At 36.8% G+C, this 19,517-nt stretch overlaps 2 protein-coding genes across 2 annotated transcripts in view; both read right to left on the bottom strand.

Moving 5' to 3' along the window:
* Nucleotides 1-19,517, bottom strand: part of LOC141606772 (receptor-like protein EIX2) — a 144,097-nt gene that overhangs the window by 25,747 nt on the left and 98,833 nt on the right. The window lies entirely within an intron of this gene.
* On the bottom strand, nt 9,816-13,461 carry LOC141606770 (receptor-like protein EIX2). Its single transcript, XM_074426061.1, has 2 exons — nt 11,650-13,461; nt 9,816-11,169 (listed from the first exon to the last, which is right to left on the bottom strand). Exons 1-2 carry the CDS (start codon nt 13,319-13,321, stop codon nt 10,034-10,036), a joined length of 2,808 nt encoding a protein of 935 aa, XP_074282162.1. The 5' UTR covers nt 13,322-13,461; the 3' UTR covers nt 9,816-10,033.

Below are 19,517 nucleotides of genomic sequence, written 5' to 3'. Positions count from 1 at the left end.
ACTTTGAGGCGGTTGTACAATGCTAATATACAACTGGTTGTAAGATAATATTTGTGAAAAAATTTCAATTGGAGTGATTAGGTCCGTAACTTACATAATAAGTGAAATTAAACACCTTTATCAAAATCTCATAATAAATTCAATTGATCATACCACAAAAGTAAAAATGGTTATGTTTTTAAGAAAAATACAAAATAAAATTTTAAATTATTAATAAAAAATAGCATATACGAAGTATATTACTCCCTCCTATTCTTAATAACTCTCCCCTTTAATGGAGGGCACGAGAATTAAGGGAGGTGAGTATTATATGTAAAGTATTGTAGTGAGGTATGAGATTGGAGAGAGGGAAGGTATTGTGTGATTAAAATAAGTATTGTTGTGGGGTAAGATGATTAAAATAAGATAAAGTATGAGTATTGTGGGGTATTGTTGTGGAGTGGGGTGATTAAAATAAGTATAAAAGTTTGTCAAATAAGGAAATATGGAGAGTATTGTGAATATACGAAAAAGGAAATAGGGAAAGTTATTTAGAATTGGAGGGAGTAGATAATAAATTAAAATATTTTACGAAAACAAATAATTGGTGGCGACTCCACAAATACAGGCTTATTCAAGCCCTTTCACGCGCGCTGCGAATGGCCCATGTCCACAATATTTCATCGTAAAACTAATTGACATTCATATGGACCCAAGTACATGTCAAATGTGTATTGACATTCCTACACGCTGTTTCTTTCATTTCAGCAACCTCGTAGGATCATCACCAACTTTTCGGCCTCCTTCCACATCCTCTTTGTCATACCATAGTCAAACCAATCCTACATTCTAGCAAGATTGGTTCAATAAATTAACCAATAATTGACACCATCATTGAACAAATGACACAATTCCATAAATTCCAGAAACACACTATCTCTTCTTTTATTCATCTGAAATTGAAAATAATACTAAAATGCATATTACATTGGCATCAGTCCATATGTTACACAATACATATAGTTCAAATCACATAATGCAGGTAAAAGGAAGGAATACATACAAATCATTATTTATTAACAAGATCTATTATGCATCAGAGTTCTCTTGTGGATCGGAATTCATACCAACTATGTTTAGGAATTCTCATTAAACTTCCTCTTGAACCGGTTCAATCTCACTTTCAGTGGCACATAAATTCTATCACCAAGATCCTCAACATACCGAAAATAAGCTTGTCTCCAACTCCTCTTTATTACCAATGTTCCCACCACGCCCCAAAATCCGGTAGCAACACCAGACAATACGGCTAGGATCAACCACAATTTTTCATATTTATCGACATGATGTTTTCCAGTGGTAGGATTAACATTTGTCGAACTTGGTGGAGGCTCAGGTTTAGTGCAGCTTGGCAAGGGAAATCCGCATAAACCTGAATTGTTGGCATAGATAGATGGGTCGTCAAGAGTTTGGAGTTGACTACCTGTCGGGATTAGGCCATGTAGGTTGTTGTTGGACAAATTTAAGTTGCTTATCCATGATATGGAAGACAAGCTTTGTGGTATAGTCCCGGAAAGATGGTTATTCGACAAGTCTAGTGATTCGACCGCCTTCAAGTTGCCTATTTTTTCTGGAATGTGTCCCGTAAGATGATTATACGACAAGTTCAATGCAAACAATGCTGATATATTTGTGAGCTCTTCGGGTATTGTCCCGACAAAATAATTGCATGAGAGGTCAATTATGGATTGTCCTCTTGTTGTTCTGGTGTACACTTGAGCTATTCCCTTGACAATTTCTACAATTGGTACGGCCAAATTACTTGGAAGTTCTGGAGTATAGTCAAATTCAATGGAGCCTAAACAACGAGGTATGTGCCCTGTCAAGCAATTATGAGTCAGTTCCAATACAAAAAGCGTCTTAAGTTCGCAGAGCTGTGAGCGAATGGGCCCGTTGAAATGATTCCCTCGTAGACTGAGGATTTGCAACTGAGTATCCGGAGGTACCTTTCCAAATTGTATCTCACCGGACAACATGTTGTCACTGAGGTCAAGCACTCTTAAGGAGTTTACAATATTAAAAAGTGATGAAGCATTATTTCCATCAAAGATTGCCCCTGATAACCGATTGGAGGACAAATCTATCACTTCAGCATGTTCTAAATGGCCCAGCCATTTAGGTATTGTCCCAGTAAGCAAATTGTTGTGAAGGTCCAACCACCCCAAGTTACAATAGCTATGAGATGGCCCATCACAAACTCTATGTCGCGGCAAGTATCCTATAAGAAAAGTTATTGTGGGTAATCACAAGTTAGCACTTAGCATGGTATTAAATCCAAATATCTAACGTGATCAAAGTAAAAATCACGAATCCCGATTCCCGATTGTATACTATATACTCGAGCCCATTTTCTCTCCATTTCCTAAAAAGAAATGGAGAGGCAAGTTCCTATTAACGGTGCGAATCACATGTGCACAACATCTAACGGTTCTAAATTTACGCATAAAGATAAAGGAAAATGAAGGTGAAAGGGGAAATTATTATTTTAAAGAGATTGTGAGAGGAAATGGAGAGAAAGGAAATGGAGAGGATCCATTTCCTATATACTCCGTGTTAATGAAACTGTTTATCACAAGTTAGCAGGGTATTAAAATCCCAATATCTAACTGGGTATTTGGTTCAAACACAAAAGGTACAAGGTATGAGTATGGTTGGAATGAGTCAAACTCATACCAAGTGTTTGTTTGACAAATTTGGGGGTTTTATACCATACCTCAAACCCATTAAGTATGAGTTTCTCATACCCAAGGAAGGGGTGGGAAAGAGATTGATGCGCATGAGTATCAAATTATAATAAACAAAAATGTGAAAATAAATATTATTAAACATTTTATATAATTATTTGATTAAATCTCTATTTTCATGATTTCATATTTTATAACTATTATTTAAAGTATTGGATTTTACATATTTTAACTTTAACTTAATTTCAAACCCATACCTGTAAGTTGATTGCCAGAAAGATCTAATAATAGAAGAGAGCTTGAGTTCCATAGCCATCCGGGCAATTCTCCTAAGATGCCGGTATCAGAAAGGTCCAAGTACTCGATCAGAGTTTGATTCCTTAACCATTGAGGAAACACCGTATTTATCACACAAGAACGAACATAAAAAAAACGAAGTTGAATGGGAGATTGCCAGTTGAAACTCGAGTCCAGATTGAGATGAAGATGGTTTAAACTCATATCCAAATACGACAATTTCGAGAGATTACCAATGCCGAAGACGGTACCTTGAAGGGAGTTCGATGAGATGTCTATATGCCCTATCTTGGTTAAATTTCTAATAAAATCTGGAATCATTCCGCTCAACTGATTGTTTGACAAATCCAAATATTTCAAAGCTGATAGTTGAACAAGAGACGCAGGAATTTGACCTTTAAAATCGTTTCCTGAAAGATCAAGGTAATTCAAGTTTGTGAGTTGTCCTAACAAAGACGGCAAAGTACCATTAAACGCACTATAGGAAAGATCTAGGTGATTCAAGTTTGTGAGTTGACCCAAGGAAGACGGCAAACTAAAATTTATCTTATTACTTGATAGAGCAAGGTATTCTAAGTCAAAATCATCACACCCTGATAAACTTATAAAAGGCTCTAGGATATCTCCTTGGGTAATATAATTGTTGGACAAATCCAAGTGTTTAAAGTTGCAAGGATTTCCCATAATCCCCATAATCCCACCTTCCACATGATTAAAGAAATTGTAACTCAAATCAAGAACTTCGAGGCGCCTCATGACTCTAAGCCAGAGGGGAACTGACCCATTAAAATTATTGTCACTTAGAGAGAGGGATCGAAGAGAAACCATATTTTTAAGAGCAGGTGGAAAAGAATCTTCAAAGGCATTCGACGAAAGATCAAGATGTTGAAGAGTGGGGAAATATGAATTAGAATTATTCCCTCTTAAAGCCTCGGACAAATGCGAGTTATCTAATACACAATTAGATAGGCTAAGTGCTGAAAGAGCAGGAAGGTTCATGAGCACATTAAATGCGTCGTGTGCTCGGGACATGTTATAGCCGCTCATGTCTAGAGACTGTAATTTTAAAAGACCAGATGCCCACCTTGAATCTTCACCATATAAAAGAGTTGTTTCATCGCAACCATAATCAAACTGAAGATCAAGGTGTACCAGATTTGTGAGATTGCCAAGTTGAGGGGGAAGAGGGCCGGAAAAGCCAGCGAAAGAGAGATTTAGATACCTTAACTGCCTCAAGGATCCTATGAATTCTGGAATCTGACTTCCAGAAAAGTCATTCCCGCTTAAGTCCAAGTGAGTTAGGAGCTTTAGTTCGAGCAAAGCCGAACTTACTCCAGAAGATACTATGGAAACTCGAGAATCGGGCAGACAACCACCATCAACATCGTAACCTAAATTAAAATCAAATAAGTGTTGTGGCTGACTACGGAGATTCAACTTGACAACATTATAAGTGATATTGCCGCAGGTCACTCCGTGCCATTGACAACAATCTTCACCAACCCATGAAGAAAGGCGGTTCAAAGGATCTTTGGTGAAGCTTTGTTTGAACTTTAACAAGGCTTCTAGTTCGTGCTTTTTGCACCTAACGAAGCCCAAGGATCCAGGTTCTTTGCCATGTCCATATTGTGATGAATGGAACACATGCAAAAGAACAATGACAAAGAGGAAGCAGGAACTTCCCATAATACTAAGTGGAAATAAGTTTGAATATGTGACGGATTTCTAACAAATTTTCAGTGGTGCTTTAGTATGTGAGGATATTTGAAAAATCTCGTCTTTGCTGAACCCCTTTTAGGGGCAATGTAACATCCAAACATCCATATCAACAAACTTTCTACACCCTTTTTTACGTTGCAAAATTCTGGACTAAATAAATTCATAACATCCATATCAACTGTGTCTTTGTCATTCATAGGAGCTCAGTCAAGGTCTTCTGTTTCTTGTACGCCGTTAACATTGACCAACGTAAAATCAATGCAAAGTAATAGGAGAGAGTGTCCGCTTTATAAGTCCAAGGAGGTTCCATCCCAAAACCAACTGGCAATGGGAGGAGTAGCCCCTTGAGTTATAAGCTGGATCACTCTTCTCTATTTCTCCGATGTGGGAGACCTACATGTAATTCTTCACACTAATGAGGAAAAATGATTCAAATTTTAAATTACTGGTCACCAATTTTTTTTACATGTTTGAACACAAAGGTGTGCTTTTCCATGCTTGAATACACGGAGCACTATTTTAATGTATAGTACACAAAAAGGTTGAATTCTGATTTCTTGTAAAATTGAATGACAGGTCCAGTAGTAGTGTGAGTAATTCTACCGTCCTCCGGAAGGATGGTACTCCTCACAAACAAGCCATTATAATATTTCACTTGGGTGGATTGTGTTTGTGTGTGAGGGAGGACGGTAGAATTTTTGGTAGTATAATATAGCCTAACTAAAATTTCAATGTATTATAAATACAAAAAATGGTTACGCTAGAACTCGATCCTTACCAATTTGATTTAAGTGTTCATGGATGTTTATTTAGAACAATGAATGAAGAATGCAATTCATACCTCTCTTTATCTATTGCGGCATAGTTTGATCAATCCAGTAGTTCTTCACCCAGTCTTCCACTTGTTTTTTGTGCCATTGACAACAATCTTCACAACCCATGTTTTTTGCACCTTATGAAGCCTAAGGAATAAAGTTCTTTGGCATGTACACATAGTGAGGATTAGACCATTTGCAAAAGAACAATGACAACGAGAAACGAGATTCTTTTCATCATAGGAAGTGAAAGAAACTATTAGTTCATGTTATTTTGGGAATGAACATGGTAAATAAAGCAGTAAGAAAAGTTGAAAAGTCTTTTTGTGTTCCTAAGACCTTTCTTACTTCACCAACCCATTGAAGAGTCTAAATTAGATGCATTTCAAACATCTATATCAAGTACTCCATAGTTGAATAACATCAAATAACAGAATCTAACATACCTATTCAGTATTCAGTGAGCAGATGTAACAGATGTAGTCATATACATAAATCCATTTTTACGTCTTCCTGTATGAAGTCGCCTGCTGGCTTTCCGAAGAGCAAACACTATAAGAAGTAGAATGTGAGTCTGTTACATTCCGAAGAGCCTGTTACATTCCGAAGAGCAAACACTATAAGAAGTAGAATGTGAGTCTTGTATAAGGTAGTCAAAATATGAATCAAAACACATAAAGAATCAACCAGGGGCGGACAGAGGATTTTGGTATAAGGGGGGCACAATTTATTTTTTTAACAAATTGTCTTCCATTTTACTTCGTATAAGGCACTTTATACATATTATAAATTATTTTTTCTATAAAATATAAAAAAGTAATGAGCTAAATATTCTTTCTACATCACAAAAAATTCTTAATTATTTACTCTTTTACAAAATGTAATTTATAGCCCTCAAAAAAATGTAATTTATAAAATGTCTCATATAAGATAAAACATAGTTTACTTAGATATTAAACATTGAATATTAGTGACTCAGTGGTTCAAACATTGACATGCTATATTGAAGGTTTTGGGTTCGAATCTTGTGGGAAGCAATTTTTTGGTTAAAGAAACTATTTGCAATGAGAGTGTAGACTATGGAGATGGGCTAATGGCCTAAAGCCCAAAAATACACTCAAGGGCTTCAAAATAGAAAACGCTGGTTAGGGGGAGTCGAACCCTTGACATCCCACAATGGGTTCAACTCTTCTACCAACTGCGCTACAATAATTATCTGACAACTATCTGCACATATAAGGGTGTTTGGTTCACGCGTGGGTATGGGTTTGGAATCGGGAATCATACCTGGGTGGTATCGGGTTGGAACTTGATACCTCATACCTTGTGTTTGGTTCAATTTTGGGGGTATGGGGTTAAAAATCAATCAAAGCTAAAAAAATCTTCAAAATACAATTTTTTTTAATAATAATTTTTATACTATTAAATCATGTAGATAAAATTTAATCAAATAAAAATATAAAAATATTTTTTTTACAATTTTTTTTATCACTTTTTAATATCTCTAATTTGATACCATAGGTATCAATCTCATACCCACCCCCCTCCATGGGTATGAGAAACCCATACCTCATGGGTTTGAGGTATGGGTATGAAACCTTCATTTCCGTCAAACAAACACATGGTATGAGTTTGGTTCATTCCAAACCCATACCTCATACCTATATTGGGTGAACCAAACACCCCCTAAATATATATTCTTGAAGTATCATGGTGGGCACGGGCCCACCCGGGCCCCTTAGATCCGCCCCTGGAATCAACATTAAAATTAAACTCAGTTTGTTTTTGGGCAGATTCATAGTATTCCAATGCAGATAAAGGTTGATTCTTTGACTTCAATAGCATATTTATTTCATCTAATTCAGAAGAAAGATGAGTGATTTGATGATTTTCTGAAGTGGGTAATTGGAAAATGGCTTGTTTTACAATGCAGATAAACAGTAATTGACAAGAAATATGAGTTCTTTGATGATTTAGTGAAGTGGGTAATTGGGAAATTGCATCTTCTGTAACATTTTGAAGAGTTGATTGACTATAAATAGGAGATTGTAAAATAGGGTTTTGATAAATGGAGGGTTTAACAGTCGAAAGTGATGATAGAATTACAGAAACTGGTTTGTGTGTTGAATTAGTTGAGTAACAACGTAGTAATTGTGAGGAAATACTTACTGATCTTGGGGAAGTACTCATCTTTAAGATGATGAATTGATGAAGATGATTCTGGCCTTCTGGGTAGTGAAGAAAGAATTTTGATTTTGTGAACTTTGTTATTGTTTGGAGATTTTCATTCTTGGAGATGGGTTGTAGAAATATTTGGCAGGTTCAAGTAGGGCTGGCCATTAGCACGGGCGGATCTAGCCCGCTTTAACCCGTTCTTTTATGCAACTTAGCCTGATCCGCTCTTAGTCCGACGTTGGCTCGGGCCTAGCCTGGGTCCTAAAATTTCAGCCCGGGCTGCCTTTGGCCGCCATTTTAGCAAAAAAAAAAACCCTATTTGTAAGACTTGCTAGCCCGACCCCACCCTAGTACAGGTCCAGCGCGACCCTAATACAGGTCTAGGTTCAAGTTAAACAATGACACAGTTAGAGAGTTGGCAATCGGGTCACTCGGGTTTGTTATGAGCCGGCTTAATGCGGGCTGACGGTTGAGTCATACCAGGTTCGGTTTGTGTCGTCGACAACGGGTTTGAGTTGGTTATTGTTCATATGGGGTCATGGTTGGATTGGGTCGTAATCAGTAAATCGGGTGACAGGTTGGCTCGGGTTAAATAAAATTGTTTACATTTCTATTTTAGGAATAACTTTGATGGGCAATTTGCTTATCCATACTCAATTTGATCTATTTGTCATTTAATAATAAACCCTCCTTTTTTTTTTGGGTTTTATGTCAAAATTAAAGGTAAACAAATAATCGAGACATAGAGATTAGATCCTATCTTCATTTATGAGATTTTAGTTGAAAAGTAAGAAGTTTCAGTAATGTCCAAATAAGTGTGTTTTGGTTCTGAAGTGAAAAAATAGCCACATATTTAGAGTTGTCAATTGGATCACTCGGATCGGTTACGAATTGTGTCAAAGCGGGTCGGGTTATATCGGGTTTGGGTTATGTCGGGTCAGCGACGGGTTCGGGTCGGTTCAGTTCATGTCGGGTTATCTTCAGGTCGGGTCATCAACGGGTGGCAAGTCGGATCAGGTTATCAGCATATATTTATAGATTAATTAGTTATCTTATTTACACGATTTCGCAACTTAAGTATTACGTATACTCTCACGTCTCATGAACATTTAATACTCCCTTTTTCGTCAACGTACGAAACACATCGAAATTGACTGTCATTTCATGTGCGATGCCATTACCGAGGGCCTCATTGTCACATCTCACGTTTCTACTAAAGACCAACTTACGGATATTCTTACCAAAGCCTTGGGTGCTCCGCAGTTTCTTGCTCTTCTTCGCAAGCTGGGCACTCTTGATCTCCATGCTCCAGCTTGAGGGGGTATTAGGAATATATATTATTACGCCTGTTCCGATATCTTAGCTTATTTTGTGGGATATCGTTATCATGGCTGTAACTATATAAGACCGATTATACCAATGCTAATACAATCATCAATTCCCCTTATACTTCCTTAACAGTTCTTAAAAATTTTAGTGGAGTTTATTTAATGTTCATGGATACAACATTATTGTCCTTTAATATTTGAGAAAAGTTGGAACGTGTCATGTCTTCCTTAAACCCCTTTTTGGTTGCAATGTAACATCCTTATTAAATGCAAATTGACATTCTTACAAGGACAAGTCAAGGTCTTCCGTTTCCCGTACGACATTGTAGGTATTTTGCTGTCGTAAATACCTTGTTACGTTGCATCTAAGTTTGTAGCATCAATATACAGTAGTATCAACCAAAATTTCAAAATATTAAATGCATTTCAAACAACTGTATCGACATCGACATCCATATAGAGCCAATAAGTCAGGGTCTTCTGCGATGTTCTCTTTCTGGTGATATGCCCTCTCAGGAACACCGCTTGTCATAAGGAGGCAGCGTAGCACAGGGAGCTGTTTCCGAACATAACTCAACGATATTCATAAGAGCAAATGTCATCCTATGAGTCTTGTATGGAGCGATCTCACATGTAAAGTCGTCATTTCCAAAGTTGATCATACCGTATTTTGTTAATTTGCAAAGGTTCTTACATGTAAAATATACAGATATTTACCAAAATAAATTCCGTATTTGAACAAATGACACAAGTCCATAAATTCCAGAAACACACTATCTGTTCTTTTTTTCATCTGAAATTGAAAATAATACTAAAATGAATATTACAATGCCATGAAGTCCATATGTTACACAATACATAGAGTTCAAATCACATAATGCAGGTAAAAAGAAGGAATACATACAAATCATTATTTATTAACAAGACCTATTATACATCAAGTTCTCTTGTGGATCGGAATTCATACCAACTATGTTTAGGAATTCTCATTAAACTTCCTCTTGAACCTGTTCACCCTTACTTTCAGTGGCACATAAATTCTATCGCCAAGATCCTCTACATAGCGAAAATAAGCTTGTCTCCAACTCCTCTTTATAACCAGAGTTCCGACCACGCCCCAAAATCCGATAGCAACACCTGACATTACGGCGAAAATAAACCACATCTTATCATATTTATCTTCTTTCTTGACATCATCTTTTCCGACGGTGGGATTAACACTTGTCGAACTTGGTGGCGCATCAAGTTCAGTGCAATTGTTCGGCAAGGGAAACCCGCATAAACCAGAATTGCCCGCGTAGATAGATGGGTCGTCAAGAGTTTGGAGTTGACTACCTGTTGGAATAGGTCCATGTAGGTTGTTGTTGGACAAATTCAACTTGCCTAGCCATGGTATGGAAGACAAGCTCTGCGGTATAGTCCCTGAAAGATTGTTATTCGACAAGTCCAAAGATTCGACGTTTTTCAGGTTGCCTATATTTTCTGGAATGTGTCCGGTTAGATGATTATATGACAAGTTCAATGCAATCAATGTAGATATGTTAGTGAGCTCCTTGGGTATTGTGCCGACTAAATAATTGCCCGAGAGGTCGATTATGGGTGGGGCAAAATTTGTTTCCGTGGAGACTTCAACTATTCCCTTCACAATTTCTTTAATTTTTAGATTTATTTCCCAAATATCATTGTTACTGGAAAATTGCATGAAGCCTAAACATCGAGGAATGTGTCCTGTCAACCGATTTTGTGCGAGTTCCAATACTATAAGCGATCCAAAATGGCAGAGCTGTGGGGGAATGGCCCCAATAAAATGATTTCCTCGTAAATTGAGGACTTGCAAAGAAGCATCCGGGTTTATCTTTCCAAACTGTATCTCTCCGGATAACATGTTGTTACTGAGGTCAAGCATCAATAAGTTTCCAATATCTAAAAGTGTCGAAGCATTATTTCCATCACAGATTGCCCCTGATAACAGATTTGAGGACAAATCTATCACATTAAAGTTTTCGTACAACCATATAGGTATTGTCCCAGTAAGCAAGTTGTTCTGAAGGTCTAACGACCCTGGGTCATAATTAGAAGGAATCTCACGAACTACATGTTGCGGCAAGGATCCTACAATAAAAGCTAACGTGAGAAAATTATTGAAAATAAAATCATTAGTTAGCATGGTATTAAATCCCGGTATTGGTCACAATCACGATAACAATTGCAAAACGTGGTAGTATACTTACTTGTACACTATAGTATGGGGGGCGCCTTCAATGCTACGATTTATCGCGGCTTGTTTTTTTATTTAATTCGGTCCTATATTCCATAAACTGGATAGGTCCAGTATGGGGTTACTGTCTTTTTATTGGCCATGTATTCTACAAAGATAGTGATAGGGCGTCACCCGGTGATGCCCAAATTGGGTGTCACCCTTTCACAATCATTCTTAATTGAAGGGGTCCCCACTCATCTTATGTGAGAGGGTGGCGCTCAAATTGGGTGTCACCCCGTGGCGCCCTTTCATTTTCCTTCTAAAAAAGTCGGTGCGATAGTTGAAAATCCTATATCTATTGTCATGGTTTCAAGAGAAGTTTGACATTGAACCTGTAAGTTGATTGCCAGAAAGGCTTAAATATTGAAAACTGCTTGAGTTCCATAGCCATCCCGGCAATTCTCCTGAGATTCCAGTATAGGAAAGATCTAATTCGTAGATCTGAGTTTGATTCCGTAACCATTGAGGAAACACCGTGTTTATCACGCAAGAATGAACATTAAAAACTAGAAGTTGAAAGGGAGGTTGCCAGTTGAAACTCGAGTCAAGATTGAGATGAAGATTGTTGTAATTCATATCCAAATATGTTAATTTCGAGAGGTTGCCAATGCCGAAGACGGTACCCTGGAGGGAGTTCGATGAGATGTCTAGAAACTCTATCTTGGTTAAGTATCCAGTAAAATCCGAAATCAATTCACTTAAGTGATTCACTGACAAATCCAAATACTTCAAAGCTGACAAACTCGCAAAGGAAGCAGGAACTTGACCTTTAAACTCATTGCTTGAAAGATCAAGGTAATTCAAGTTTGTGAATTGTCCCAACAATAACGGCAAACTACCGTTCATCTTATTGCTATGTAGATCAAGGTATTCTAACTCAAAAACACCACAGCCAGATAATCTCATGAAAGACTCTAGGACATCTCCTTGGGTAATAATATTTTGGGACAAATCCAAGTACTTGAAACTGCAAGGATTTCCCATTATTCCCATAATCCCACCCTCCACATAACTAAAACCATTTCCCCTCATATCAAGAACTTCGAGGTGCCTCATGGCTTTAAGCCAGAGCGGAATTGACCCATTAAACTTATTGTGTGCGAGAAAGAGGGATCGAAGGGAAACCATATTTTTAAGAATAAGTGGAAGTGGACCTTCAAAGCCATTCCACCGAAGATCTAGATGTTGTAGAGTGGGGAAATACGTATTAGAAGTATTTGATATTAATGCCTCGGATAAATGCGAATTATGTAAAGCGCAATTAGATAGGCCAAGTGCTGAAAGAGAAGGAAGTGCCATGAGAACTTTAATTGTGTCGTGTGCTCGGGACAGGTTTTGGCTGGTCATGTCAAGAGACTGCATTTTCAAAAGACCAGATGCCCATCCGAAACCTTCTATATATAAAAGATTTGGTTGATCGCAAACTTGTTCAAAATTAATAATGAAGAATGAAACATGAAGATCAAGGTGTACTAGAGTTGTGAGGTTGCCAAGTTGGGGGGGAATTGGGCCAGAAAAGCCAGCCAAAGAGAGATTTAGATACCTTAAGTGCCTGAAAGATCCTATGAATTCTGGAATTCGACTCCCAGAAAAGTTATTCCCACTTAAGTCCAAGTGAGTTAGGAACTTGAGTTCGAGCAAAGCCGAACTTATTCCAGAAGATACCATGGATATTTGAGGATCGGGCAGACAAGCAATCATCTCTTCTGTGTCATCATCGTAAAAGACAGGTGGCTGCTGAATCCGGAGATTCAACTTGACGACATGGTGAGTGATATTGTCACAGGTGATTCCATCCCACTGACAACAATCTTCTCCAACCCATGAAGCGAGGCGCTTCTTAGGATCACTTGTGAAGCTCTGTTTGAACTTCAATAAAGCATCTAGTTCAGGTTTTTTGCACCGTATGAAGCTCAAGGATTCAAGTTCTTTGTCATGTTCACATACTGATGAATGAAACAGCTGTAAAAGAACAATTACAAAGAGAAAGCAAGACCTTCCCATCACAGTAAGAGCAAATAAATTGGATAATGTGTGTTGTGTTTTTGAGATGTTTAAAATTTTAGAGGAGCATATTGATTTAAACTGTAAGAAATGTTGAAAAGTCTGCCGTAATCAATCATGTAATGTGTATTCACATTCATATGCGGCGTAATCAATGTCTTCTGTTTCTTGTACCCCATGGTAGGGCTCTAAACTCCTTAACAAGGTTCAAACACCTAAAAAAAAAAAGGAATATTGATCCATTGTAAAACCAACTGGTAATGGAAAGAGTAGCTCATATATTTGTAAAATAGTTTTACCTTAATAAGTGGTCACGGATTCGATTCCTGACTCTTCCGAATAAAAAAGCCAAACTTGGGAAAATCAACCCATTAAATTGCCTTCAATACCCCAAAGAAAATTGCTCCAGCTGTCGCCAGGGATACTCCTAGAGTCCTAGTCAACACCCAAAAAAAAAAAAAAAAAAATAGTGTAATACTAAAATAGATTTAAATACAATCTTCTTTTGATTTATTGAAAAAATCTCTCAACAGTAATCTTCTTTTAATCAAAGTCGCTAGTTGCCTTTCGTACTTCCTCAACCTGTTATATATTCATAAGAGCAAATATCACCCTGTATGGCCGTAAATCTTGTATAAAACGGTATCACGTTTGAAATTGCCATTCAAATATTCAGATGTAAAATGCATACATCAAAATCATTCTCAATCATCCAATTAAAACAACTAACTGCATCATTTAACTCTACGACCACTTGCATAACAAACCAACAAATAATTTCAACCAATTTCCTTTCCTCAAAGGTTTTCTACAGAGCAATGATTTCTCGATTGAATTCCATTTTCACACGTAATATTATTATGGGTTGATCAATTTGAAAACTACATTGCAAGCCGATATCCACATCGTATCGAGTACTGAAAGAGAAAATTCAATGCTGATTAATAATTTCCGCATCTCTTAAAAATCGCTAATAATGTGATTATAAAAATTCCAGCAAATACAACTTGTCAATTTTAGTTGTGACTTGTGAGTGTCCTTCCTCCATAACTTAGAACGATATTAATCAAGTGTTTTTTTTTTTTTGTCAAATACAACTTTTAAATTTTTTTTTTTTTTTTTTTTCCAAATACCATCTTTTAAAAAAAAAGTTTGTTAAACACAACCTTTTATAAATATTTTTTTGTCAAACACGACATTTTGACCAAAGTTTGAGCACTTATAATGAGGTAACTTTCATTCGATGTTTGAGATAGCAAACGAGGTCGGTTGGAGGTGTTCTTGAACTCGCTGGAAAGGTGAGAGTACAGGCTTTCAGCGGTTGTCAACACGGTGGTCAAAGGTGGCCTTATGTGGGGTAGATTGGTGTGTAAAGTAAGGCTGGTCACATGGGATTGATGTAAGTCAAAGTAAGATTTTTCCATGGGTCAATTCACTCCCCTTGAACCATCACTTGCAACCAACGATCACCACAAACACCACAACTACGACATACCATGTACTCCCCTCAACCTACACACCAAATTTTAGACCAAACAAAGCCTCATAACCCCACTAAAATCCCCTCGAAAACCCGCTGTAAACCCAAACTTCTAACCCTTTCTCTGACCAGCCTTACTTTACGCCAGTGGCGTCTTAAAGTATATGGAGGCCCGGTGCATCACAAAAAAATGAGGCCCCAAATATGAATGTATAAGTGTACTACACGTCGAGATTTGCATTGAATTTTATTAGTAAAGCTTATAAATTCGGTGGCCAAAACTGGAGGCACGGTTCCGCCGCCCGTGGTCGCCCGGGGTATTAGACGTCCCTGCTTTACGCATCAATCGACCCCACATCGGGCTACCTATGGCCACCGTGTTGGCAACTCTTGGAAATCCTGTACTCCCACCTTTCTAACGAGTCCAAGAACATCTCAAACAAACCTCGTTTGCCATCTCAAATATAGACTGAAAGTCATCCCATTCCAAGCGGTCAGGAAGTTGTCAGAATCCGGCCAAAAAGTCGTTTTTGACAAAAAAAAAAAGTTATTATAGGTTGTGTTTGACAAACTATTTTTTTAAAGATTCGAAGTCTATTGGGCATGGACCTCAGGCCAAAAAAAATTATTAAAGGTTATGTTTCACCCAAACTTTTTCGGGGGAAGGGTAAGCCGTAAGGTATCGAAAAATAATGGTAAAGATTTACTTATGAAAGAGTAATTTTTGTCCGTAAAAGAGCAGCTACGTTATTATTATACTCTCTCCGTCATAATCATTTATTTATTTTTTTATTCTATGTGTAGAATATTTTAATCAAGGTTAGAGATTGAATGATAAGGTATGAAAAAATAATGGATAGTTGTACTACACTTTCATTCAATCAACAGGAACCGCAAAGAACAAGCAAATTTAATCATAGTTGAGGAGTTTGGTTATGATTTATAATATTTTGGATAAATGAGGTTATATTTTGGAAACTAATTGGAATTTTGGGATTGTTTTTAAACTATTTTGGCTCAATGGTTCACGTGATCAATTTTTTTTTTTTCCTGTTTTTAGAGTAAAGTCGCGAATTAAGATAACAGCTTCACTGTGTTTCATAACATTAATAGCGGTGTATTTGTAAGATTCTTACAAAGAAAAAATTGCTAGTTAAACTAGCGGCTTTATCCCTCATCAGACTCACAAAAGCTATATCATGCATGCACATGACAAAGGGAATGAGTGAAGTAGGGAAACCGTTAGTAAACATAGCGGCTTTCTTATTTCTTCAATTATAAGAAGAGTAATTCTACCATCTTTCCGAAGTACTCCTCACACACAAGCTATTATAATATTCCACTTGGGTGGATTGTGTTTGTGTGTGAGGAGTACCGTAAGGACGGTAGAATTTTTGTTATAAGAATTACATATGTGTGTGTTGATTGGAAAGAAGGTAAAGCCGCTTGTTTAATTAGCGGCTTTGTCTAAAATCGGGAAAAACAAAATAAAGAAGGTGATATAGACATATTAAACCCAAATAGTTTGAAACCTACCCCAAAATTCTAATTAATTTCCCGAATAATCTCATTTAGCCAAAAAAATTCGATGATTTAAGAGGAAGGGAAACAAAGAGATTTGTTTAATTTTTGTTTAAGAACAAGGTATAGTGATGAAAAGATAACGACAGTTTGTGTGTAATCAATACGGAGTAAAACTATAAGTCTTGCTAACCGTCGAGAAAAATGATTGCATGTCAGATGTACTACCTCACATTTAATGAGTTTTTGAGTTTTTGTGTATTTTTTTTAGTTTTATAAAATTTATAGATTACATTTTAGTTTTATGATGTCAAAAATCAAATTTTTCTGAGCTTATATGTAATTTTTTAAAATTATAATATAACGTTTTGAGATTAATATTTAAATAAAAAATAAATATGTTCAAAAACTTTATAATAAAACTCAAAAATTTTAAATTAAAATTCAAATTTTTTTATTTTGATGCTCAAAATCTATACCATCTAATATAGTATATCAGATGTATAATCCACCTGCAGCTAACCGTTATATCTTATAACGAAATAAGTCTTTAACACAGGAAAAAAAAAAAAAAAAAAAAAAAGGGCAAACAAATACACTACCAAAATATAAGGAATGCAAGTTGATCGACTTTAAGTCTTGAACACAACATTTTCCAAGCCCATTTGTATAGTTGGAATTTCCCACTCTGCAGCATTATCTTCCCCTATTGCAACCTCCCAAAGTCCCAAGTCTACCAAACTACGTCACCAAGACCAAACTAAGGCAAAGGCATTCCAGTAGCATATACAATTATACAAACCTGATTAAGTTAACAGCATCATTGAACAAACTTAAGCAGGTTAAGAAGCATTTAATTTCCGCGGTTATTGCTAACAAACTAGTGTATCAATTTGCTTCTTAAACAATCAAATAACACAAGTCCATAAATTCCAGAAACATTCTCTATTTTGCTTTCTTTTCATCTGAAATTGAAAACAATGCTAAAATGCATATTACAACAGCCTCAAGTCCATATGGTATACAATACATAGAGTTTAAATCACATAATGTAGTTAAAGGAAGGGATACATACAAAACGTTATTCCTTAACAAGATATCTATAATGCATCGGAAATCATACCATCTATTTTTGGAAATTCTCATTGAACTTCCTCTTGAACCTGTTCACCCTCACTTTGATTGGCAAGTAAATTCTATCACCAAGATCCTCAACATATCGAAAATAAGCTTGTCTCCAACTCCTCTTTATTACCAATGTCCCGACCACGCCCCAGAATCCAGTAGCAACACCAGACATTACAGCTAGGACGAACCACATCTTTTTATATATAACTTCTTTATTGACATCATCTATTACGACTGTAGGATTAACATTTGTCAAACTTGGTTGTGTGTCAAGTTTAGTGCAATTGTTTGGCGAGGGAAATCCGCATAAACCTGAATTGCCCGCATAGATAGTTGGATCGTCAAGAGTTTGAAGTTGCCTACCTGTCGGAATTGGACCATGTAAGTTGTTGTTGGAGAAATTCAACTTGCCTAGCCATGATATGGAAGACAAGCTTTGTGGTATGGTTCCTGAAAGATGGTTATTCGATAGGTCTAAAGATTCGAGCTCTTTCAAGTTGCCTATGTTTACAGGAATGTGTCCCGTTAGATGATTATATGATAAATTCAAGGCAAACAATGCATATATGTTTGTAATCTCCTCGGGTATGGTGCCGACTAAATAATTGCCCGAGAGGTCGATTATGGACGGAGCATAATTCGTTCCGGTGGACACTTGAACTATTCCCTTGACAATTTCTTCAATTTGTAGACTGGTATCACTAATATACACAACAGGATGACTATTGTTAAATGGAATGGATCCTAAACAGCGAGGAATGGTTCCAGTCAAACGATTATGTGCGAGTTCCAACACCAAAAGCGACCAAAAATCGCAGAGCTGTGATGGAATGGCCCCACTAAAATAATTTCCACGTAGATTGAGGATTTGCAACGGAGCACCCGAGTATACCTTTACAAATTTTATCTCTCCTGACAACATATTGTCACCGAGGTCAAGCACGAGTAAGGAGTTTTCATTACTTAAAAGTGATGAGGTATTATTTCCATCAAAGATTGCCCCTGATAGCAGATTGGAAGACAAATCTATCACTGCAGCATATTCTAAATGGCCCAGCCATTTAGGTATTGTCCCCGTTAGCAAGTTGTTGTGAAGGTCCAACCACTCCAAGTTACAGCTATCAGGCTCCTCACAAACTCTGTGTTGGGGCAAGGATCCTATAAAAAAGTTATTGTGAGAAAAATATTTAAAATAAAAGCACGAGTTTGCTTGGTATTAAATCCCCATATATAATGCAATCAAAGTAATAACAATCATAAACTCTTTGTAATTGGCCACATGCTCTATTTGACAATGCATTTCAGGTACCTTATTTGACCAAAATTTAAAATACGTTATTTTTTGGTAAACGTTTGGCAAGTTTCTTATTTAACCAAATAAGCTACCTGAAATGAAATGTTGCCTATAGTAGCTTTTAAGATTTCAGGTACCTAATTTGGTTTGATTTTCCGTTTTTACCCTCTAAATCTATACTATTAGATAATTATCATATTCTCTTAGGTTATTTCATCAAAATCAGTTACTTTATCAGTTAGTTTGCCAAACATTTTTTTATATAATCAGTTATCTTTATCAGTTCCTAATTTTCAGTTACCTTATTAGTTACATTTTCAGATTTCAGTTACCTTTTCATGTTTCAGCTATCTTTTCAACATTTTCAACAGAGCCTTAGTATATGACTTAAAGATAAGTTGTATGGTTAGCAATATTTAGTCTTAAAACGAGTATGAAACAAAGGAAATAGTCCGTATTCTAAATGATAGTGTTATTTTTTATGTTTTATGCATGAAATGGACTTCTTCTTGTTTTAATGAAAAGGTCCAAACTTAGTTTCGCACACGGGGCCTCAAAATTCTTAGATACGGCCTTCTGCGCAGGACAAACACTCAATGTAGAGCTGATCAAACGGCCCAGGCCCGATAGCCCAGCCTGGCCCGGCCCGATTTTTTGTCGGGCTTGTGCTGTAGATATGGCCCAAAAAAGCCCATGGCCCGGCCCAAACTAAGCCTGCTGTATATTTAGGGCCGGGTATGGGCTAACCTTAAGGCCCGAAATTTGGCCCGGCC

Source organism: Silene latifolia, chromosome 10 (assembly GCF_048544455.1).
Source record: "Silene latifolia isolate original U9 population chromosome 10, ASM4854445v1, whole genome shotgun sequence".
NCBI classification, from domain to species: Eukaryota; Viridiplantae; Streptophyta; class Magnoliopsida; order Caryophyllales; family Caryophyllaceae; genus Silene; species Silene latifolia.
This window is presented reverse-complemented; position numbering and strand designations above follow the sequence as displayed.

Bases quoted from the DNA above. Each gene is read 5' to 3' on its own strand.
- LOC141606770 (XM_074426061.1), bottom strand. From the start codon at position 13,321: ATGGGAAGGTCTTGCTTTCTCTTTGTAATTGTTCTTTTACAGCTGTTT. The intron at 11,170-11,649 runs GTTCAATGTCAA...CTTTTATTGTAG, and splicing joins TTCTGGCAATCAACTTACAG to GATCCTTGCCGCAACATGTA.